Below are 23,237 nucleotides of genomic sequence, written 5' to 3'. Positions count from 1 at the left end.
AAGTTTAGTGTCAACTGATTCAGTTCTAGCAAGAGTATTGTAAGCTTCTGAATGTCTTTGTAAGCATCGTTTTTGAGAATCTTTTTGTTACTAAAGAAAGGTATTCTAGTCTTGTGAAATAATTTGTTCCGAAAACAAAACACTAACGCACATTAGACATCCATGCTTTGTTTGCATAATCTTTCTTTTGCTCAACAGTCAACACTATCAAAAGTCAAAGCCCATCATCGGAGTTTTTGGACAGGCTTTTTTAAAGGCCCATTACCGCTGACGAGAGAAAACCATTGTGGTTTGTAAAAACACACACAAGCCGCAAGTCTCTCGATCACCGCCATTGCTTTGTTTCCTTTCCTCTCGTCACGTTCTCCATTTTTGGGAAATATTCCAAGATCTTGAATTGCCTACCTCTGTCTCTCTGGATATTTCTTCTCTTCCCAATTTTACAATCTCACTATCTGCGAAATCAATGTTTTAAAAATTCTCCAATTCCTTCATCTTTGCTCGCTGAAAGCTTATTTAAGCTAAAAAAATCAATCTTTGATGATCCAAATTGTGTTTGGTTTGATCTAGGTGGAAGCTACTATAATAAAGTGAAAACCTTTTTTATTTCTTTTAATATAAAAGAATCTCTCCCCCACGATTCGTTGTATTCAGATTCGGATCTTCGTTCTGTTTATATCAGCTAGATCATCTTTCCTACGTTACATCTCTTGTTTGAAACTTGTATGTTGTATGCAAAAACATTCATGATTTTCGGTTTGATTTGGTTTTGGTTAATCATGTCACATTCCTCTGCGTATTCATACTTTTAACTTATGTACTGTTTTTTTTTTTGTTGTTGTAGATTCTTGATGGTAAAAGCATATAGACAAGAGCATGTCTACAAGCACCCGTGGGAGCGGGTGAGTGCCGCCTCGTGGAGGAAGTTTGCAGACCCTGAGAACAAACGGATCCTTTCTCATATCCTCGAAGTCGACACCTTGAACCGCAAGCTTGACACTGACACTGGGAAACTCCACACCACTCGTGCCCTCACCATCCACGCTCCTGGACCTTGGTTCCTTCACCGGATCGTGGGCCAGGACATCTGCCACTGCGTTGAGTCAACTGTTGTGGATGGCAAATCACGTTCTATGCAGGTAACCCATCAGCTTCTTCCACAAAGTTTTGTAATTTTTTGTAGGTGAGGAGGAAAGCTTGATTGGGATGAAGCATTTATTAGTAGTTTACAACCATAGAGGAGTATTTTAGGTTAGCTTACCATGGCATTTGACATGGTAAACGTCTAACTATTTCGTAACGAATTCTAATTCAGCTCATAACAAAGAACATTAGTCTCCAGAAGTTCGTTGAAGTGGAGGAGAGGATAAGCTATGATCCTCATCCAGAGAATCCATCGGCATGGACGGTTTGTAGCCAGGAGACAAGCATTCGGATCAAACCCTTGTCGGCTCTGGCCTCAATGGCTGAGAAAGTTGAGCAGAAGTGCGCGGAGAAGTTCATGCAGAATAGCGCGAAAGGGCGAGAGGTTATGGAGAGGATTTGTAGGTATATGGAAGCAGAATCAGCTCGTGTCTAAAAGATCCAAACAAGAAGGAAACACTAAACAGATTTACTACAGTATCTTGTTTTTGAATGTTTTGTGGTAATTCAAGACTACGTGTTGGTGTCATGGTAATAATAAATCCATGAGACAGTTAAGATCAAGCTTCTGTTTTTTGTTTTTCTCCAGCTACTTCTCTTGTTTGTGTTAGCAACTCGATGTTTAGCAGAGAAGCTTTCTGACCAATTTTGAATTCAACTCCAAACCGGTGCACTAGAATTCTAGTGATTCTACCTGATCCGGTCCGGTCTGACCGGCTTTGATGTTACTAACAAAAAACATGTATCATGAGATGAAGGGAATTGAGGTAAGGCTAGCGAGTATGTTTTACTAGGGTTATCATATTTTCACATTCATCCAACAAATTCAAAATTTCACATTGTATGTAGATTGCTTACAAGGTATTTGGAGACGATGAAATGTCTAGGGACTTAGAGCATGATTATTGAGGGGTTCTTATGATGAGATTCTTAACCGAATATAAGAACTCGTATCTTAACTTTTAACAAAAAAACTAAAAATCGGTTCTTGAATAAGAGTTTTAAGAACTGATTCTTAGTTTTTTTAATTAAAAGTTAAGAGACGGATTCTTATATTCTGATAAAAACTTCATCCTAATAACCCCCAATAATTATGTTCTTAGTATTATTTATAAGTCAATAAGTTTGTTAAAATTATTGGGATACAATCTCCAAATTGACCATTGTTTTTTTTCCAACATACATAAAATTGTAATAGTATACTTTTTATTTGTATAATTTACAACATGGGCTCTCAGAAGGATACACGCTCCAAAGTTATAAAAGGTATTAAAAAGAAGAGTAGATTTGCATTTGGGTGAGAATATGTTCGAAATTTTCTGTAGATTTTTCGATGGGATGCGAGTGTACTCCTTCGTAGGTCGTGACTACAACTTCTTGGTCCGATGTTAATCTTTGCACTTGCTTCTTTACATTGCATCCTCCATATGTGCACCTATAGTAACTCCTGCACATTTATATTTAAGCCATTGTTAAAAAGAAAAAAATATTGTTCCCATTTCCACTTTTAAGATCATTTTCACCAAAAGACACTTAATTACATTTTTAGGCATGGTTTTTAGATGGACTAGAACATAACAATTCAATCTATATGCAGATTAGTTAGCATCAATCCAGACTCGATGTGAATGAAATGTACATATATTGATCACTGAGTTATTTACAAGAGCAAGTGGTCATCAAACTTGTTACCAAATGCACATTTTAGTCCTATGATTTTCACCAAAAGACATCTTAATCATTGATTTTCACAGGAAAATATAAAAGAAAAAAATAGATCATTGATCTAGCTCTAGAACTAAGCAAATCATATGTGCAAACTTGTTACAATCAATCTAGACTCGATCTTGGTTCGAGATTGGCCAGAGCATATGCTGTACAGTATTAGAGACAAGGTCGCATCTAACTTAACAAACAGCACTACAGTGTAACTCTTGTCTCTTTCTATATCTAATATAATATAAGAAAAAGAGAGGAATAACAAAGCTAGTAAAGGGAGGAATGAATAAGAACCTAGGGAACTTGTTGTTCTTGACAGCTTTTTGGCCATATTTTCTCCAACGATAGCCATCATCAAGAATATCAACTTGGCTCCTTGTCTGAAACGCAAACTTTTGTTTCTTCCCCTTCTTCTTTTTCAAATCCCTGCTTCTCGAGGAACCTTCGCTAACTTTTGAGGCTTCTTCTCTGCCTTGTTCTAACTCCGACTTAGAAAGGCTTTGATGTGGTTTCAGCGACAGGAACGGAGCATACAACGATCCATCATTATATCCTTCCATGTTCCCAATTAACTCTGGAATCTTATAAAAATACAAAGAGCGATCGACCTGACTTTTTTTAAGAAGAAGATTCTTTTGATTTGTTTGTGTGTTTGTTATTATAGGTGTAAGATATTTTGTGAAGGAAAATATAGTTTAGTCTTTTATTTTATAGACATTTATTCCTCGTGTTAGAGCAGACTGCGAAGTCAAAGACGAAGAGGCGGCCCGATGCTAATAGTAAAAGCATAACTATAAGAGGCAGTGTCGTAGACGACACGTAGGAATTAAGCATTTACATACATTTATTAATCATTAACCCATTAATCCAAAGATATTCTTCTTATACATCTAAAGACAATTAAATCAAGAAATAAGAAGACTATTCTTTCCAAGGATTGTACTTAACTGAAATATAGCTCAAGAGTATATATGCATGCATAACCTAAATACAAGAACAACATTTATAGTATTAGAGAGTGCCTTTAATAAAAATCCATCTCACTAGTTATTGCATAAGGTAGGAAAGGCTTGTTAGTAGTATCCGACGTAAGAATCAATCTAATGCTTTTCAAGATTTTGTAAAGTAGATTAAAAATGATGCATGCACGTACGAACATGGAATTCTCACTAATGTATTGTGGAAGACCATTACTGACGAACGAGACTCGTCAAATTTATCTCTAGTGACGTGATATTTCAAGTTTTTCTTTTCTTAAACGTCATATGGGTTTAAGTTTTTCTACATCTCGAAAGTCAGTACGTCATGTTACTTATTATCCGTATAAATAATAAACATGTACTATGATCAGTGAATTGATAAGTTTCCTAGCTGTGACTATCCAGATGGCGCAATAGAGCTCTCTTCTGCGACTTGTGGTCTCTTGCTTCGGGTGCTTGTCTCCTGCTACCGGTGGTAGCTATGGGGTTTGAGCTTTCGTAGGCCCGAATCTCGCACAGCTGCGTGAGAATGGTGTCAATCTATTGGAGTAGCGCCTTGGGCTAGCTGCATTCTGCCGGGCATGGTCTCATGTTTTATCAGAGATTCACTTTCCATTTGGCAATGCACCTGTCGGCCAATCTGTTTCTTCAGTTTATCTAGTTAGTTTGTGTTTTCGGAGCTGTTTTTTCTTCTCATTTCTTTTTTGTTCAATGAAATTATGCATTAACGAGATAAAGAAAATAGTTTAGCCCGTAGGCCGGCCCATTACATTGTTTGGGTTTCTGAAAATGAATTTGGCTAAGGCATCAGCCTGTCCATTTTCAGCCCGTGAAAGATAGAAGAAAGACAATTTGACAAACCGAGAAGACGATGATTCAATATATTTCAAGATACCGTAGATCTCCTTCTCGAAGAACTTGTCGTTGATGGCCCTGATCAGGGTTTGGTTGTCGGAGAACATCCGAAGGTGGGTAACGTTCAAGAAGGATTCTGTCTGGAAAGCTGTTCTTATCGCTAGAGCTTCAGCTGCAAGAGCAGAAGTAACATTGTGGTGAACTAGTGCTCCCCGCGAGTCCAAAGAGCGAGAGATATCCTCGATGATCCATGCAATTCCGGCGGAGTGAGATACCTTGTCCCAGGCCGCATCTGTTTTGCAGACGGTGGTGGCGAAAGAAGATCGATGTGCTTGTTCGAAGCGGGGATTTATGGTATTCTCCTTTCTTATCGTTTAGAGTTTTGGTCTTTTCCACTACTAGTTATCTTGGTAATTTATGTCAAAAAAAAAAAAATTTGATAAAACATTTAATATTTACGCCCAAAAAAATCTGACAAGTTTCCTAAGTTTGGATTCATATAGAAGAACCTTGCCAATAATAATTGCTAAACTGTTTTTTTTTCTTCTGAATTTTGAATAGATGAAACGAATGGACAATGGATATAATATAACTTGTGACGTGTGTTATTACGTTTTTTGGTTTAGTTGGCAAGATGAAGAGAGTCAATAAAGAATCCATGGTTTTTTTTTCTTGACGTCAGTAAATATTCAAACTTAAATTATTATTTTTTGTAGGAGAAGAGCAAATACATTTTTACTTTGGCGCAGACGTGGTTGATAATCCTTATCCGAGGTTGAACTTTGAGACCATTTTAGCACCTAATTATTAATTCATTTGACATAAGAAAAAAGCCAAAGTAGCTCACCGTCTGCTGTTGCTAGTCCATGATTGCTTGACCATTCAAAGTGTATAGGAAAAAGAGGGATACTTATTAAGAGCGGTCGATGTTGAATATTATAGAAGTAACAAGAAAATTCTTGGAAGACGCACGTGTTCCTTTTACCGTTTCATTTTCCTAAAAGAATATCTCAAACGATTACTGTTGAGATTGTTAAACCCATCTCCAACTCTATATTATCTGATTAGTACGATATTGTCCACTTTGATCCTTAGAAGCAAGCCCGCATGGATAAACTTTTGGTTTCCTTCTCAAAAGGCCTCGTACTATTAGAGTTGGACAGCTCTTTATATATTAGACTCTATTTGTCTAATTCTCCAATGTGGGATTTAATTTGTTATATCACATTCTCTCCTTCAAACTAAGGATCACATTCATTTTGTGTCCCACAACTTACTTCGAGGATCTTTTGACTTGATCTCTGCCACACACACCTCCCAATTCTAACTCGATGGGTCTCGTTCCTACTCGAAGGGTATTTTGGTCTTCTTGCAGATTTCTCGTCAACCGCTTTGATACCAATTAAAGTTGCACAAACACAAAGATTATAAGAACTTCTCTTCTTATTAGATTTAGAAACTCTCTCAAAACTAAACCTTTCAATGTGTTTCTTTTTGATGGAACATCTCTCCATGAGAACTCTTTATATAGGAAGAAGCTACATCTTTTCCTAAGGGCGAAACTACATCTTTTCCTAATAATAATATGGAAACATTCCTAAGCTCGATATGTTTTCCTTTTTCCTTAACCCATCAAACTTCACTTTAATGAGTTAATTTGCTCCTCAAGTTAATTGGAATTATCCAACATTCTCCCCCTTAATTCCAACTTGAATCTTAGGTATGTTGATCTTCTTAACTCCGATGAACTTGCGCATTGCTTCGAACTTGATCCTTGCCAATGGCTTAGTGAGTATGTATGCCTTCTGTTCCACTCCAGGTACGTGCTTCACTTCGATAAAGTCGAACTCCACACATTCTCGAATGAAATGGTACTTCGAGAGTATGTGTTTGCTTCTACCGTGAAACACCGGGTTCTTGGTGAGGGCTATTGCTGACTTGTTGTCAATCTTCAACAGGACCTTCTTGTCTTGTTTGTTCATGATCTCGACCATCAACTCCTTTAACCATATTGCTTGTTTTGCAGCTTCCGTAGCTGCCATGAACTCCGCCTCACATGAAGAGAGTGCCATTGTGGGTTGCTTGCACGATGTCCACGTGATCGGCGATGTTCCTAGGTAGAACATAAACCCTGTAGTGCTTCTTCCATCATCAACGTCTATGTTATGGCTGCTGTCACTGTAACCTGTAATCTCCATTGTTCCATCCCGTTTGAAGAAGAGACCATACTCTGTAGTGCCCTTTATGTATCGTATTAGATGCTTCACTGCTTCTCCATGACTCTCTCTTGGACTCTGCATATATATGCTTAGTACACCAACCGAAAATGCCAAGTCCGGTCGTGTATGAAGAAGATACCTTAAGCATCCTATGATGCTTCGATACGATGTTGCATCAATCTCAGGCTCCTCCTCTGCCTTTGATACTTTCAAACTCGTGTGCATCGGAACATGAGTATAGTTACATGACTCCATCTTCGTCTTGACAAGTATACCTTGCGCGTATCCTTCTTGTTTGATGTGAATGTCATCAGCTTCTTGCGTTACTTCTATACCAAGATAGTATGTAAGCTTCCCGAGGCCTGACATCTCAAATCTTCTTGACATATCATCTTTGAATTGCTTGATAACGTTGAGTGAAGTCCCTGTTACAAACAAGTCATCAACGTATATAGCTATGATCAGAAGCTCCCCCTTCTGTTTCCTTTGATATACCGCAGGTTCCTTGGTGCACTTCGTGAACTCCATCTCCTTGAGAACACGGTCGAGTTTGATGTTCCAAGCTCTCGGAGCTTGACGCAAACCGTATAGTGCTTTGCTAAGTTTGTACACATGATCCTCCTTTCCTTTCTCCACAAAGCCTTCTGGTTGAGTAACGTATACATCCTCATTTAAGTCTCCATTCAGGAACGCAGTTTTCACATCTAAGTGATGGATCTCCCATCCATTAGTTGCTGCTAACGCCAAGAGTAGTCGTATGGTTTCTATCCGAGCAACTGGTGCAAATACTTCGTTGAAGTCTATGCCTTGTTGTTGCATGTAACCTTTTGCAACTAGCCTTGCTTTGTATTTGATCACCGTTCCATCTGCATTCCTCTTGATCTTATAGATCCATTTCAAACCTATCGGTTTCACACCTGCCGGCTTCTTGACGAGCTTCCAAGTCTTGTTTTTGATGATAGATTCAATCTCTGCCTTCATTGCATCGATCCAAGCTTGTATTACTGCAGCTTCGATGTAACTTTCTGGTTCACCATCGATGGTGAGCAAGAGTCTGCCACTTTCAACTTCAGCGAGTAGGATGTAATCATCGAACCGCTTTGGTTTTCTGATGTTACGACCATATCTTGATGTTACATGCGGGTCTTGGTTTGCATCGTTGTTCTCTACTACTTGCTCTTGTTCATCTGCGTCTACAGCTTCTTCTTCTTCATTATTGTTTTGCTCTTCGTGATGTTGGTGATCTTGATGCTCATCACCATCTCCTTCTTCTGTAACATCAATATGAGGAAGCTTGAATGATCCTGGTTCTTCGTCTACATTTGTTGATAGTGTGGACCAATCCCAACTTTTCTTCTCGTCAAAGATTACATCTCTACTAACAACTATCTTCTTCGCGACCGGATCATAGAGTCTGTAAGCTTTTGAGCCGGGCTCTGTGCTTAGGTTGATCACCATCCTTGACCGATCATCCAGCTTCTTAAGATGAGGATTGTTGATTTTTGCAAAAGCTACACATCCAAAGACCCTTAGATGCTCAATGTTCGGTTTCTTAACATACAAGTCTTCGTATGGAGTCTTGTTTTCCAAAGCCTTTGTAGCAATGCGGTTTATGAGATACGTTGAATGACGTACTGCTTCTCCCCATAGCTGATTAGATATCTTCATAGCTTTCATCAAACTTCTAGTCATCTCCATTAGTGTTATATTTCTTCTCTCAACCACACCATTTTTTTGCGGTGTATACGGTGCGGTGAGATGTATAGTTACACCGTTTTCTTCACAAAAATGAATGAACTCAGAAGATGTGAACTCTCCTCCTCTATCGGTGCGGAAAGTCTTGAGTTGTAGCTTCGTTTGATTCTCCACGTACTCCTTGAACTTTTTGAACCGATCGAACGCTTCACTCTTCTCTCTTAGCAGCATCGTCCACATATATCTTGAGTAATCATCAATTAAGACAAATACATATCTATTGTTTATTGGTGTTGATGGTGATATCGGATCGCACAAGTCACCATGTACCAACTCCAATGCGTGTGATGCTCGATACTTTGCTTTAGGCGGGAAAGACTTCCGAGTTTGCTTCCCAACTAAGCAGGCGCTGCATACATCTTTCTCGTGTAACACCTGAGGCATCCCTACTACCATCTCTTTGTCTACCATATTCTTCATGACTCCAAAGTTCATATGTCCTAGCCGTGCATGCCACGTCCATGTAACATCAATTTCTTGTATTTGAAGACACTTCGGATATTCAACCTCTATTGGCGTTTTGTACAATCGGTTGGGTTGCCTTGCGACTTGTACTAATAACCTTCCACGGGGATCTTTCAGCATCAGTAAGTCTTCTTTCATATTAACCTCACAACCCATCTCGGTTGCTTGTCCAAGACTTATGATATTGTGTTTAAGACTTGGGATGTAGTAGATATCTTTGAGTGCTCTTCTCTCCCCTGTTTTTCCGATGAACGTGATCGAACCTTTCCCAACAATCTCGACGTTTGATCCATCACCGAATTTGACTTTGCCTTTGATGCTCTCATCTAGGTTAGAGAAGAACTCTTTCTTGCATGTCATATGGTTACTTGCACCATTGTCAAGGTACCATATACTCGTATTTCCATCGCATTCATCAAACCTCTTAGGAAACACTCTCTCTTCATTGAGGAATACTACTTCATGCATATATAATGCATCTGCTTCTTGTGTTTCCGTTAGGTTAGCTTCTTCTCTTGGTCGTGTAGGACAATGTGACACGAAGTGCCCCATCTTGTCGCATCGCCAACATCTAACCTTAGAGTAGTCCTTCTTGGTCTTGTCTGAAGCTTCTCCTCCTTTGTTATGACCATCAGAAATATTAGACCTTCCTTGTCCTCTTCCTCTTCCACCATAACCTCTACCTATGCCTCTTCCTCGCGAGTTGTTATAGCTTCCACTACCTTGCATATCATTCTTTCCAAACATGAGATTCGATTGACCTTCATCTTGGGTTTCTTCTTTGATGCGTTCTTCGAAAGCCTTCAATCTCCCAACAATGTCTTCGAATCCCGTTGAATTTAGATCTAGCACTTGTTCTAACGAAGCTACGATGTGAATGAACTTCGTTTTTGGAAGTCCCTTCAGAAGCTTCTTTACCAGCTTTGATGCTTCCATTATCTCTCCTAACGCGGCTGCTCTCGATGTTAAGCCTGAAAGTTTTCCTGCGTAGTCATCCACCGTGTCTGTGTCTGTCATCTTCAGTTTGTCGAACTCAGACATCAAAGTTTGTAACCTTGCTTCTCTCACACGATCAGCACCTAGGTTACGGGATTTGATAGCTTCCAAAATCTTCTTCGATGTATCATATTCTCCAATCTGAAGTATTAGCGCCTCCGGGACTGATTGAAAGATTAGAGCAATCGCCATATTGTTCTTCTTTGCATTGTTACTCCCTGGATCAATCGTATCCCAAACTTCGTATAAACGAAGCATCACTTTCATTCGCATCGACCATACGGTGTAGTTGGTCGATGTTAGCATCGGACATCGTATGTCCTTCTTCATCTCAAGACCTTTATCATGTGCTTGAGAATCGTCTCCCATGTTTTGATCGAAGTTACAACTCCTCTTGTAAACGACCTTCGAAACCTGAAGCTCTGATACCAATTGTTGGGATTGTTAAACTCATGTCCAACTCTATATTATTTGATTAGTACGATATTGTCCACTTTGGGCCTTAGAGGCAAGCCCGCAGTGATTTACCTTTGGTTTCCTTCCCAAAAGGCCTCGTACTATTAGAGTTGGACAGCTCTTTATATATTAGACTCTATTTGTCTAATTCTCCAATGTGAGACTTAGTTTGTTATATCACAATTACACCAAATTTCGTTAAATTACATAAAATTTAGTTTTTTTAGTATCAAAATAATTTTGTCATCTCCAACAAAACTTTACACCAAAAATAATATTATAAATTATTTGATGTTTTTAATTTCAATTTTTATTATTTATAATTGATAAACAATTATTTTATCATATCTAGATTATTATTTATACTTGTATTATTTGTAAGTGATAAGTGATAATAGTCATTTAATAATTTATCTTGAAAATAAAAAATAAAAATTAATTTTTAAAATATGTGAAAATAAATTTAAAATACAAAAATACAATATACTTATGTTTAATTACAAATTTGATAATAATTGGATTATATTATTAAATAAAACATAATAAAATATGTGTTTATAGTTTGATATGATTGAATAATGTATCACCAAATTTAGATGTCTGGTTGGATATGGCCTAACCATCCCTAGCAGCCTCCATATGTTTCTGGAAATAGCACAATAGTATATATTTTTTTTTATTAAAACAGCATGATAGGCCTGTTATGTGGGCTAACAGGATGTTGTTGGGTTTAAGAGGTAGAAAAATAAAGTTTAGGTTTGGGTTAGTGGATTGTATTCTAAAGTAGTTGGTGAAAATCAAAAAGAGAGTGAGGGGAAGTGGTGTTAGAAAGAAAGATGTCAAGGTGTGACAACTGACAAATAAAACATTAAAATTGGTAAAATAGTATGGTACATATGGTGTGGGAGCTGCATAGACTTCATTGGAGCAGAATATATGTTTTTTTTAACACTGGTTGATAATATTGATAAACTTTCTGAGAATACTACAACGGAAGCCAATATATGACTTCACAATAAGAAAGGATGAAAGGGAAACTCTGAAAAACCATAAGGAAACAGAGAAAGACTGAAATAATAAGAGAAGAAGATAGATGAGATCCTAAAGCTGTCCTATTTCATCAGCTTGTAAGATTGAAAAGAGCCAGGACGGGCCATGATGGGCAACGTACGACTGGGTACGGTTATCTCTTGTTACAGAAAGAGCTATTGCAGTAGAAGCTCTGTTTTCTATAGGGGAGACAAGTCATAGGCACCAAGAGTCAATGAGCAGGAGATTGTTTTGAAGATCCGTGAAGAGGCTGTCATATTGCTGATAAGCGTCGGGGAAGGATAGAACATCACGCAAGACTGGAGAGGAGATTTCAAGGATGACTCGTTTCTTGTGGAGGTTCACCATACTTTCAGTGGCCCAAAGGAGGCTAAGGAGCCCGGCTTGAACTTCTGAGTCAGGTTTGGAATACGCCCTCCTACTGTGCAGTAGCACATTACCAGAATGGTTACGCAGTATCCAAGCAATCCCTCCATTAGACTGCCAGTTAATCCATGAGAAACCTACGTTGCATTTGAGGTCTTCTAGATTTGGTTTCTGCCATATAGCGGGGGGGGGGGGGGGGGAGCAACGGTCGTCACATTCACTGGGTCAGAGGTCTGTGTCACTGGATAGTTAACGTGAAACCAAAGGCCTGCCTCCTCTTGAGCTCTGCTTAGGATTTCCAGGCCAGAGGTTTGGGTTTTCTCGAAGAGGAGGAGGTTTCTAGCTTTCCAAGTGTGCCATAGGATCCAAGGGAAGATTCTTCTGATATTGGGATTGATGTTTCTGTTTCTGCTGCTCTGAATCAAATAATGGAGGTTGAGGAACACTGAGTTGGTGGAGAAACCAGCTGGAGGAAGCGGAAGACCCAAAGCATCCCAAACCTCCAAAGCTAGGGGACAAGAGAACAACACATGACATATAGTTTCTAAATGATGAACACAAGCATTGCAGGTAGTCTCCACATTTATGCAACGTGAGCGTAATCTCTCCTTAACAGCCAAGGCACTAGAGAGGGCTCTCCACAAGAAATGACGCAGCTTTGGAGATGTCTTAGTCTTCCAGAGGTTACTCCAAAGTCGAGTTTCCAGAGGAGAAAGAGTTGTAGTACTTGGCCCTTGGAGATCCCTGATATCTTCTAGCAACCTATAACCACTTTGTGAAGTGTAAGAGCCAAAGGAAGTAAAACCCCATCGTTTTTATCAGTACAATAGGGTTTTGCTTGGATAGATAGGATACGATGTACATCATGCTCCTCAAAAGTTCGCCTCAACAGTGGAGTGTTCTAGAGACCAGTGTGCTCTATGAAGAGATCCGAGACTTTGAGTGAGAAATCAATGGGGTTTGTTGGATGATAATGTGGTGGCCTAGGAAGTGAATCCATTACCCAATTTTTAGACCAAACGTTAGTGCTCTGCCCGTTACCAATGACTATGATTAATCCTTTTTCAGAAGGTCTCTACCATGCAATATGCTCCGCCACGCATATGATGGTCTCGAACCGACACTACAGTCTAGGAAAGTAGAGTTCCGGAAGTACCTCTCTCTCAAGATTCTTGATAATAAGAGGTCTGGCTGGTTCCAAATTCTCCAGGCTTGTTTCCCAAGGAGAGCTTGGTTATGAAGCTCAATATCACGGAAGCCAAGGCCTCCCATCTCCTTCTTTTTACCGAGTTTTTTCCAAGCAACCCAAGGGATCTTGTGTCTGTTGTTGCCACTGCTCCACCAGAATTCAATCATGTCACTGGTGAGCTTTGAGCATAGATCTTTGGAGAGGCGAAAACAGGACATGGCGTAGATTGGTAAGGCAAGAGCGACAGACTTGAGTAAGATTTCCTTACCTCCTTGGGGTAGAGACTTAGCAAACCATCCGTTAAGTCTGCCCTGTAGTTTTTCCTTTATGAAGTTGAGGAGTTTCACCTTAGAGCCACTGAAACTCTCAGGCAGTCCAAGATACGTACCATCACCTCGTTCAGCATCAATCCCTAACATTCGTTTAACTGCATCTTTACTTTCTTCCTCTACTTTTGATCCAAAGATGATCGAGGATTTAGAGAAATTTATCGTTTGGCCTAATGCAGCCTCATAATTCGATAATACTGTTTTGAGTTTTGAGCTTTATTCAGCAGAGGCTCGGCACATCAAGAGGTTGTCGTCAGCAAATAGCAAGTGGTGAACCGCAAGGCCATTTGAAGACAAACGGATGCCATGTAAACGACCAGAAGCTTCAGCCATGTTCAATGAATGAACTAAGGATTCATCACATAGGATAAAGAGGAATGGAGATAAAGGATCTCCCTGTCTGATACCTCGTTCAGGACGTATGAATCCATGTGATCGACCATTGAGCAAAACCGAGTAGGAGACGGAAGATATACACGACATGATCCAGCTAATCCAGCGCCTATCAAAGCCCATCTTCTCCATCAAAGTCTCCAGAAAGCTCCATTCCACTATGTCGAAAGCTTTCGACATATCTGTTTTCACAGCCATGAACTCATCAGAGATATAGTCATTTGTCCGCAAACCATGTATCATCTCGTGGGCGATGATGATGTTATTAGTTATCGAGCGTCCCGCCACAAAGGCGCCTTGAGTCTCAGAGACTATTTGCGGTAGGATTACCTTCAATCTTTCACACAAAATTTTAGAGACAATTTTGTATTGAACGGAACACAGGCTGATAGGTCTCATATCCTTCATATTTGTGGGATTGGTGATCTTAGGAATGAGACACAGCTGAGTGTGGTTCCAACTAGCCAGTGAGGTTGAGGAGGAGAAGAAACAACGCACATCATGGGTAACTGAGGGTCCAACGATATGCCAAAACTTCTGGTAAAAGGTGCCAGAAAACCCATCCTCACCAGGTGCGCTACTCCCCTTAACTCCAAAGGCTGCCCTTTTAATTTCATCCTCTGAGACCTCACGTATGAGAGCTTCATTCATTTCTGGTGTGATTCTTGAAAGAAACCCCTCAAAGATAGTCTCCAAATCGAAAGGGTTTGTGCTCAAGAAGAGGTTTCTGAAATACTCTGCAGCTATGTGACCTTTTGCACCTTCAGAGAAGTGTTCCTGACCAAAGTCGTCTAGCAGCATTAGTATGCGATTTAAGTTCTTCCGACCTTTCATACTGTTATGGAAGTACTGAGTGTTTTTGTCTCCTGAGTTTAGCCAAAGCTGTATGCTTCTCTGACGCCAAAACCTTTCCTCAGCTTTGTGTGCGGTAGCTAACTCATATTTTAGTTGTTTCATAATACCAAAGTTCGGGTACCGCTTCGAGATCTCCTTTTCCAGCGCCAACTGGAGCTTCTCAATCACATTCCTAGAGTTCAGATTACTGGCTCTTTTCCATTTTGCTAGCTCTTTGCGGCAATGGATGATTATGTCTGCTAATGTTGCTCTTGCATCCTTGCCTCCACACGACCAACCTCTCATTACAGCTTCCTCGATGCCTGCCTTCCCCAGCATCCTTTTGTCAAAATAGAACCTTCCACGGTTCTCCTCACAAGCTTCGTAAGAGAAGCTAATTCTTAGAGGCCTATGATCAGAAATTCTCATACAGAGGTACTCTGTTTCACTTCTTGGGAAAAGGTTGAACCATTCATCATTCCCAAAACTTCGACCAAGCCGACATTGGATCCACATTTGATCTCTGAGTCCTGCCCATGACAAAGAATTTCCTTTGCTTCGCATCTCCTTGATCTTGCAATTTGTAGCCATGTTACGAAAATCCCAGAAAGTTGAAGTGTGCCTCTCTGGTCCTCCAAGTTTTTTGGAGCCCTCCATGAGCTCGTTAAAATCGCCTACTAGTACCCAAGAATCGTCTCTCGATGCCCCAATGGTAGACAACTGATTCCAAACAAAATTTCTACGAGCCCTTATCGGGTCGCCGTACATACATGACACGTAGAAACTTAAAGATCCAATTTTTACTTTGAGATCAATTATTCTCTTGTTCGCAGAGAGAATATCAACATCCAAACTCGTCTTCCAAAATAGAGCTAACCTACCACTCAAACCAACGGGCTCTACAGTGAAGACTTTATCGTAACCTAAAATATCTTTCAAACCAATAATGTAAGCAGACTTTTGTTTCGTTTCCATGAGGAAGAGAAGATCCGGGAAATACTTTCTTCGCAATTCCCGGAGACGTTGAATTGTTTCGGTGTTCCCCGCACCTTGACAGTTCCAGCTCAATATGCTCATTGGAGAGGCATCGGCTTCAAACTGGAAGCCCCTGTAATGTCTTGGTTGAGGTTGGATCTTTTTGTAGAGTCGTATCCAGTAGACTATGCTTTCCTTTTGCTGCTATTATCAGTCTCTCCTTCATTGTTAGGGGAAGCACCTGGTGTAGAGAGAGGCTTGAGGGAGGACCTGAGTTTCCTTTTCCATGAGGTTGGTCTGTTTCTGGGCTTTTTCTGGGAGCTAAGAGCACCGGCAGTGGGGTTCCTGCTAGAGGTTCCAACACTGAAACCCGTAGTGCTTGTAGCAATCATAGCCGACGAGAAACTTTGGTCTGATGTTTCAGGGACCTCCAATGGAGAAGAAGCTCTACGTGGAGTACCACCAAGACTGATGCTTTTGAGTTTGTCTCTTCCTTCCTCGTATTCGAAGACCATCCCTCTGTTTTTTTTCAAATCATGTGTGAAGATTGGAATAGAGTTCGCTTCTTCAACCTGTTTTTCTGTGATTGAGAGCTGGACTCTTTTGATTCTGCCTAGGCGCTCCCTCTCATTAGGATGAGAGATGTACATGAGAGCTTGTTGATGGTCTGAAGGAGAGAGTTACGGGAACATAGGTGGAAAACCAGGTGGTCCGTCCAAGAAGTTCTTAGCCGCAGGAGTAGGATTAACCACTTTCTCCGATGGGATCCGAGGCTCAGTAGTGGCGTGTCCTCTCCAGTCAGTCCTCTTGTTAGACTTTTTAAGCAGAGGGCATTGCGGCTTCTCATGAGTGAGTCTGAAACAGTGGAAGCACTTCCTCCTAATGCGTTCATACTCATACTTAATGATGACCGGTTTCTCGTCAGGGATGTTTAGAACCTTATCATCTCTCGCAGGTTTTGAGATATCAAAAAGGACTTTAGCTCTGATGAAGTCTGATCTCTGTGAAACTTTGGGGTCATAGGCAATCACCTCTACCTTTCCAATGGCTTTAGCCAGTTCCTCCATGGTTTCAAGCATGTAGAATTGGTATGGGATGTTCATGATTCTGATCCAGACTTCAAACTTCGTGAGAAAGTCGTCACGAGGGTTGGCTGTCCATCTCTCCAGGAGCATGGTCCAATGGTTGAAAGAACAAGGACGATCGTTGATGACTGTTTGTAGATCTTCTTCTTTGTCAAATATGAACTGGAACTTATCCCTTGATAGGGCGATCCCACGGACCCGATCATACACTCTCCAGTGTTTTGGCATATCGGTTATCATTCTGGACATAGATTGGCAGTCAGGGTTGAGGAGGCGCCCAAGTAGGCTGATGGAGTTTTTCTCAAAAACTCTGAAGCGAGGATCAGCCGAGAGGTTGATAGGCTCATCATCATCAATCGTCATCGAGTTCATAGCTTCGTGGAGAGAACCTGCCATGGAAAACGCTCTAGTTGAGGTGCCGGAAAATCTTAGACGTCGTGGTTTGACGTTTTTTTGGGAAATCATTTGATTAACGCTGCTAAGAAGGAAAGTCTCAAAGATATGATCAAGGAAAAAGGAAAGTCGTATGATAAGAGAATGGAAAGTATGAACTAATTTCCAAAAATAAAAAAATGAGACCAAAACAATTATGCCGATAATGAAGCTCTACTCAAAAAGAGAGAGGAGAGAAAGATTTAAAAAAGGAAGTTTCCCACCACCCAAAAAAGGAGGAAGCGAGAATATCCTAGAGAGGTTTTTATGCTTTATATTCTAAACAAACATGTTTCCAATGTGAGCAGAATAGATGTTTATTCAAGTTTTTTGTTTCATACTTCGACGAAATCAAACTATTGTTTGGTTTTTATTGCAACATAGTAGAGGAAACAGAGCTATAATCTAATCTTCTTAGTTTAGGAAGACATGTATAATATGATGTGATCTAATGAGTTGTGAGAAGACAATTTGTAACAACCATTGATAGACACTCGAACTCCATTAATAGTAAGCTACAAAGACAATCAAGGATGCTACTGCGACTGCTTACTTTTTTTTAACTTCAGCCTTTTCTCTTAGTTGATGTTTATTGGTTGGTGAAAGACCCAAATGAGCAAGCGCATTAGATAGCTTTACTAATACCTTTCCAGCACATTGGTTGCATTTCCCAAACTAGTAATATTACAGAAAAGTAAACCAAACCATTGGTACCTAACTAGAGTGAGTAAACATATTTTGTTCTTGAATATTTGTTCCTGAGTAGATCACAGCACTAAATGAAGTACTTCTAGGGTTATTTACACGCATTGATGATGTCAGGCATTAAAGACTGCAAACCTAAGCCAACTTGTTATAATAAGGATAAGGGTAAGAACATAAACATCGACGATGCTACCTAAATATTTTTCATGTAAAAGAATGAGACACACACTCACATTATGAGGATACCATCAGATATTTGTTGGCCCACCCTCAGAAACAGTCTACCTAATCCACAAACTTTGTTCCTAAGCAAATACAGTGACTAGAGAGACTAGAGTCTCACCACCTAACCAAAGAAAACTACAGACCTTGTTTGAAATTGACCACATTTGCCCAAACATTTAATGTATTTTCCAATTTTTGACTATAGTCACAAGACTTTGAAGCTATTTTTCAACATATTCTTGAGAACTTCATGAACATGAGAAATGAACAAAAAGAGAGAGCTAAAGACTGCATTTTAATAAACCAATTACACATAGCCAAGTAGTGATTGATAGAACATAAGCATGAAGATTTGATTATTTCCTTTTTTTTATCAGAAAACAGCAACAGAGAAAAACAGAAAAGCATAAAACTTTTTGATCGATGATGCTTTTTTACGCGTTCGGATTCCAAAGCCTCCAAAAACTGGAATTGAACAGACCCAACACGTCCGGTAGTACCTTCCTCGCCAATCCCTTGTGTCCACTCGCAGCCGCCGCCGGTAAAACCACCGCTGACTCTTCCTCTTCTCCATTAACAACCTCCTCCTCCACATCCTCCCCCGTCACCTCAGCTTCACTCAATCTCCCCGGCGAGTTATCAGGAGACGACACGTGGCTCTCTAAAACAGCAGTTTCAATCACCGGCTCCACCTCGACGACAGGCTTCTTCTCATCGTTATCACCACCACCTCGACGACCCGGTTTCTCTTTCTTCTTACCTCTCTTGGATTTGTTCCTCGAAGCAGCCGAATCTTCGCCGCCGGTAGCGAGATGGTGGTTCTCGAACGCCTCGATGATGTCGTGGATGAGCTCGCGGTTCGGAGAGGAGTCCCATCGGAGCCAGTAGCTAGTGTAGCAATCGAAACACTCGCAGTCGAACACGGGAGGCTTGTGGTTTCTGCTAGATTTGTTCTTCTTCTTCGTCGCCTTCTTCTTGTTGGAGTCGACGGAGATGGTGGCGGTTCCTCTTGTGATCAAGTAAGCGAGAACTTCTCTGTCTTCAGCTGAGAGAACCGTGACCAGGACCAAAATCGTCGCTGGGAGAAGCCTCAGGACGGAGAGAGAGTGGTCTTCGTCGAGGTAGTGAGATGAAGAAGACGATGATGGTTGTGGTGGTTGAGTAGGAGGAGGAGGAGAGGGGTAAACTTTTCCTTTCTTCTTCATTTTCATTGTTTGTCTTGGGGGGGGGGGGGAGACGACGATGATGAACAGTCTTTTCTCTCCCTGCCTTCACCAATGTCAGTGGAGAGAGAGGTTTTCTTTCTTTCTTTTTTTACTTTCAAAGATAAGGAGGAGACAGAAAAAAGGTATTGTAGCGTTTTAACTTTGTTTTTTGAGGTTTGTTTTAGTAAAATTATAAGGCCCACGCGCGGCCCACATCACCCATCTTTTTTCCAATAACCATGCAAGTTTTGTTTTTGTTGCTTTTTTATTCTTTCGATACTTTTTTCGTGTTTTGTCGTATTCTTTGTTTGGGATACAGTTGAGAAAAGAAAACACTTGCTTGGATTGATGACTGTTTTCTGTAGCATGCTACTGTTCTAATGGCTTAAATGTCAGTAAATTTGCTACTTTTATAATTTTATTCTTCATACTACAGCTTCTCTTCATTTGCAGAAAACATAGACGATTGAAAGTACATTTCTAATATATCCGAATTGGTAAAACAATTTCAGCGTTATGTTTCCTATACACTTTTTTTTTTTTTTTTTGCTAACCGAGTATCCTGGCCCTACCGAGGTGGTCCAGACTAGAGACCGAATTGAGCATGGACGCTGCCAGAGCGTCACCATGTGGCTCATCGTGTAACGGTCTTCGGTCTCGGGTGCTGCAGCCCACATGTAAATTTCCGCAGTGGTCAAGGCTCGAATCCAGGGGCGGACACTCCAGCTGGAGCTCCAGTACCACTAGACTAGACCAAGTTGTTTCCTATACACTTTAATGCATTAAAGTTTCCTATACACTTTAATGCAAATATGTATGTATAACAAATTGTCCACAACGGTCCAACCTCATTTTCTTATCATTTTATTGAAAAAAATGCCTTACATTCTTTGTCAAAAAATGCCTTAAAGGATGAGGAACATGTTTATCGTTAACATAAGTTATTCCAGATGCGAATTGCAATTAATTACTACTTTAAAGATATTTCCGAAGTATAACGTGTTAAATACTTAAACAGTTGAGTAGTTGATTAATGATTGAATACTACAATCAATTAAATAGAACGACTGCTGTTTAATAATATAGGTTAATCATTGAGTATGTATATATATGTGATAGTATGAACATTGAACAAAGGAGTTGAATAAGTTGATTAGAAGTTCTTTGTTTCTTACTAAGAAATCGATCTGTAAAATATCTTTGCTTTACTTTACTAGGATTCTGAATAATTCATAGCTACTGACTCCTAATGATTAGCTTTTCTCAAAGATGCTCTTTGGTCTTCAGATGCACTTTCCACTTTTTAAGTTTCGGGCGGATTTGAGTTGCGCTGTATCTATTATCTACATGGGCAATCAGGGCATGAAGGCCCATTTATATTCACGCTTTCAAAACGAACACATCATATTGTAAATTTCCAAACAATTACCCAATATTCAGTTCAATAGGCCCATTAAAATCGATGGACCGATAAGATGATGTGTGTTGTGCCAAAACGTGGCACAACTTTCAGCTTGGTCGTGGGATATTGGACGAAGGATCTTACACACGGCACAAAATGCCAAAATTTATTTTTATTAAATTAATATCATAACGTTTGACACAGTGACATGTTGAAAAAAACAGTATAAGTACTCTACGTAAAAGGCAAGGAGACAGGCGGTAAATAAATATAATCCTGTTACAACATTAAATCAAGGTTGGTTAATGGTTAGTACACAAATTAACGTGGGATTTCATTTGACGTTAATCACGCCGCTCAAGGCGAGTCCACACGTGTGGTGCAGTGCAGTCATTTGATATAGCCCGATCACTGACACATTTCATACGTGTGAGAAAACTCCTTAATTGGTTTAAATCCCTAAATAATCTGACTGAGTGACTGTAAATGGTAACCTTCCAAAAAAGAATAACCATGTGCACGTTAGGATGCGCCAGCTATTAACGACAGCTGTATGAGGATAAAAAATGGAAAATAAATACTATTTTATTTTCCGCGGCGTGGTACAGCGTCGTCGTATGGTCAAAGCCTCGTTTAGTCGTCAAAGAGATCTTAACGAAACCATTAGGATAACGACACGTGTATTACTTTCCTCTCCCGCGTTATAGTCTTCACAGATCTGACCGTTAGTTCCAACAGTCGTGTTCTCTCTCTCACATCCCATATAGCCGTTGAGCCAAAACACTGTTTCTCTCTCTCTCTCTCTCGTTCTTTCTTTATTTCTCTCTCTTCTTGAAGTTTCGTTTGAAGGAGAAAGAAAGAAAGAAAGAATAATCTTTAATAATAATGGGAAAGCTTCTGTGCGATTCAACGGCGACAATCCAATCCCCTTCACCAACCGTTCCTTGGAGGGAGCCCTCCACAGCCGCCGCCGCCATCGATGGCGTGGATCTAGTCAACCAATCCTCGGCCGCCGCGGCGGTCGAAGCGGCGGAGAAGACGATGGCCGCGACCGCGTGGGACGACGTCTCCGGTCTCGAGGAGCAGCAAAGACGCCACCTTCGGCGTCTTCACGCGAAGGGCGTCCTCTGGAAGCACCCGGGGAGAGAAGAATCCTCCTCGCCGCCCGTCGTTTTCCGCCTCTCGCACGGCGGAGAGGTCTCCTCCGACGGGAACTGCCTCTTCACCGCGTCTCAGAAGGCAATGGAGGCGCGTGGGGTCGACGCTCGCGACCTACGGCGGCGCGCGGTGAGGAGGTTCCTCGAGGATTTCGGATCCGCGGGGGAGGAGGAGAAGGAGGCTGTCAGGGAGGCGATAAGGCACATGTACTCGCCGGATCTGAAGACTGGGTGGGGGATTCATATCGTCCAGGAGGAGAAGCTGCTCGCCAAGAAGGAGGAGCGTGAGAGTCTTGATTCCGCCATTGATGAGCTTGTGCAAATCGGAATGCAAAGGTGCGTCCTTTTTTCTTTCAAATTCAGATCTGGTCTCTTGTTTCAGAACATTGAAGCTAATGTTTGTTCCTCAATTGCAGAGAAACGGCTGCGGAGTCGATTTATAGAGAGAGGTGTGTTCCGGTGAACGATGGGCCTAGCTGGGCTAAGTACATGTCTGTTTCAGGGTCATCAGAAGATGAGCATGACATCATCAGCTTGCAGTATACGGAAGATGGTTTGTTATCTGTTGACGAGAACAGACAAGGGCATGCCGCTGCTTTTGGTGATGACATTGCGATCGAGTGTCTTGCCACAGAGTTCAAACGAGAGATCTATGTGGTGAGTTAATGTATATACTTGTCTTATCAAGATTTGTGTTCTTTAAAATCATTATCTAAAGTAAAGTTATTGTCATCTATAAAGGTGCAAGCGCATGGGTCTGATGGGATGGTGGAGGAAGAGAACTGTGTGTTCTTCCTTCCACACAAGCCGAGAAGCGAGGTCATTGAGTCTCCAGTGTTTCTATTCATGAAAGGCACGGGTTGGTGCGGTGGTGGAGCAGATCATTACGAGCCATTGATAGCGAGCCCATCTCAGATTATATCGCAAGAGAAAGTGGCATTCGTTCTATGATTTTTTTGGGCTGCTTCTTCAAACAGTTTTGTTGAGTGTTGGTAGAAGAGTTATCACATTGTTAGGGAGAGTTGATTGTTTTGTATTAGTGTCTGAGAGAGCATTTGATTGTTTTGTTTCGTTATTGTGTAAACTTGCACAAGTTTTCCTAAAGAAAGCAATTTTGTTTTGACTTCTTTGTGCTAAAATAATCTTCAGCTTTCCAACTGTATTTGGGCGTATCAACCACATGAGTCTTGATAATTGTAAACTCGAGTTCACGATAGAGAAAAAAAGCATATTTTTTTTAACGTAGGTATATTCGGACATCGCTTGATCTGAAACAAACAAAAGTATTAAAAGGGAAGAAGA

At 40.6% G+C, this 23,237-nt stretch overlaps 4 protein-coding genes across 7 annotated transcripts; 2 read left to right on the top strand and 2 right to left on the bottom strand.

Moving 5' to 3' along the window:
• Positions 1 to 300: 300 nt before the first annotated feature.
• LOC106372326 (protein slowmo homolog) lies at positions 301 to 1,789 on the top strand. Of its 4 annotated transcripts, none has more exons than XM_013812515.3 (3): positions 301 to 570; positions 845 to 1,139; positions 1,316 to 1,789. In XM_013812515.3, the coding sequence occupies exons 2-3, from the start codon at positions 852 to 854 to the stop codon at positions 1,577 to 1,579; spliced, it is 552 nt and encodes a 183-aa protein (XP_013667969.1). In that variant the 5' UTR covers positions 301 to 570; positions 845 to 851; the 3' UTR covers positions 1,580 to 1,789. The 4 variants fall into 4 exon arrangements, with proteins under 4 accessions (XP_013667969.1, XP_013667968.1, XP_013667967.1 ...); XM_013812514.3 differs by having other exon boundaries at positions 301 to 590; XM_013812513.3 differs by having other exon boundaries at positions 301 to 723.
• A 488-nt stretch (positions 1,790 to 2,277) lies between these two features.
• Positions 2,278 to 3,554, bottom strand: LOC106370616 (probable WRKY transcription factor 75). The gene is made up of 2 exons (XM_048769240.1): positions 3,157 to 3,554; positions 2,278 to 2,590 (listed from the first exon to the last, which is right to left on the bottom strand). The coding sequence occupies exons 1-2, from the start codon at positions 3,420 to 3,422 to the stop codon at positions 2,413 to 2,415; spliced, it is 444 nt and encodes a 147-aa protein (XP_048625197.1). The 5' UTR covers positions 3,423 to 3,554; the 3' UTR covers positions 2,278 to 2,412.
• A 14,893-nt stretch (positions 3,555 to 18,447) lies between these two features.
• LOC106372325 lies at positions 18,448 to 19,798 on the bottom strand. Its single transcript, XM_048769239.1, has one exon. It carries the CDS (start codon positions 19,380 to 19,382, stop codon positions 18,606 to 18,608), a length of 777 nt encoding a protein of 258 aa, XP_048625196.1. The 5' UTR covers positions 19,383 to 19,798; the 3' UTR covers positions 18,448 to 18,605.
• A 1,716-nt stretch (positions 19,799 to 21,514) lies between these two features.
• On the top strand, positions 21,515 to 23,058 carry LOC106372324. The gene is made up of 3 exons (XM_013812510.3): positions 21,515 to 22,271; positions 22,352 to 22,592; positions 22,677 to 23,058. Exons 1-3 carry the CDS (start codon positions 21,664 to 21,666, stop codon positions 22,884 to 22,886), a joined length of 1,059 nt encoding a protein of 352 aa, XP_013667964.1. The 5' UTR covers positions 21,515 to 21,663; the 3' UTR covers positions 22,887 to 23,058.
• Positions 23,059 to 23,237: the final 179 nt, after the last annotated feature.

Source organism: Brassica napus, chromosome C9 (genome assembly GCF_020379485.1).
Source record: "Brassica napus cultivar Da-Ae chromosome C9, Da-Ae, whole genome shotgun sequence".
Lineage (NCBI taxonomy): Eukaryota > Viridiplantae > Streptophyta > Magnoliopsida > Brassicales > Brassicaceae > Brassica > Brassica napus.
The sequence above is the reverse complement of the archived record's forward strand: the minus strand, read 5'-3'. Positions and strand labels throughout refer to the sequence as shown.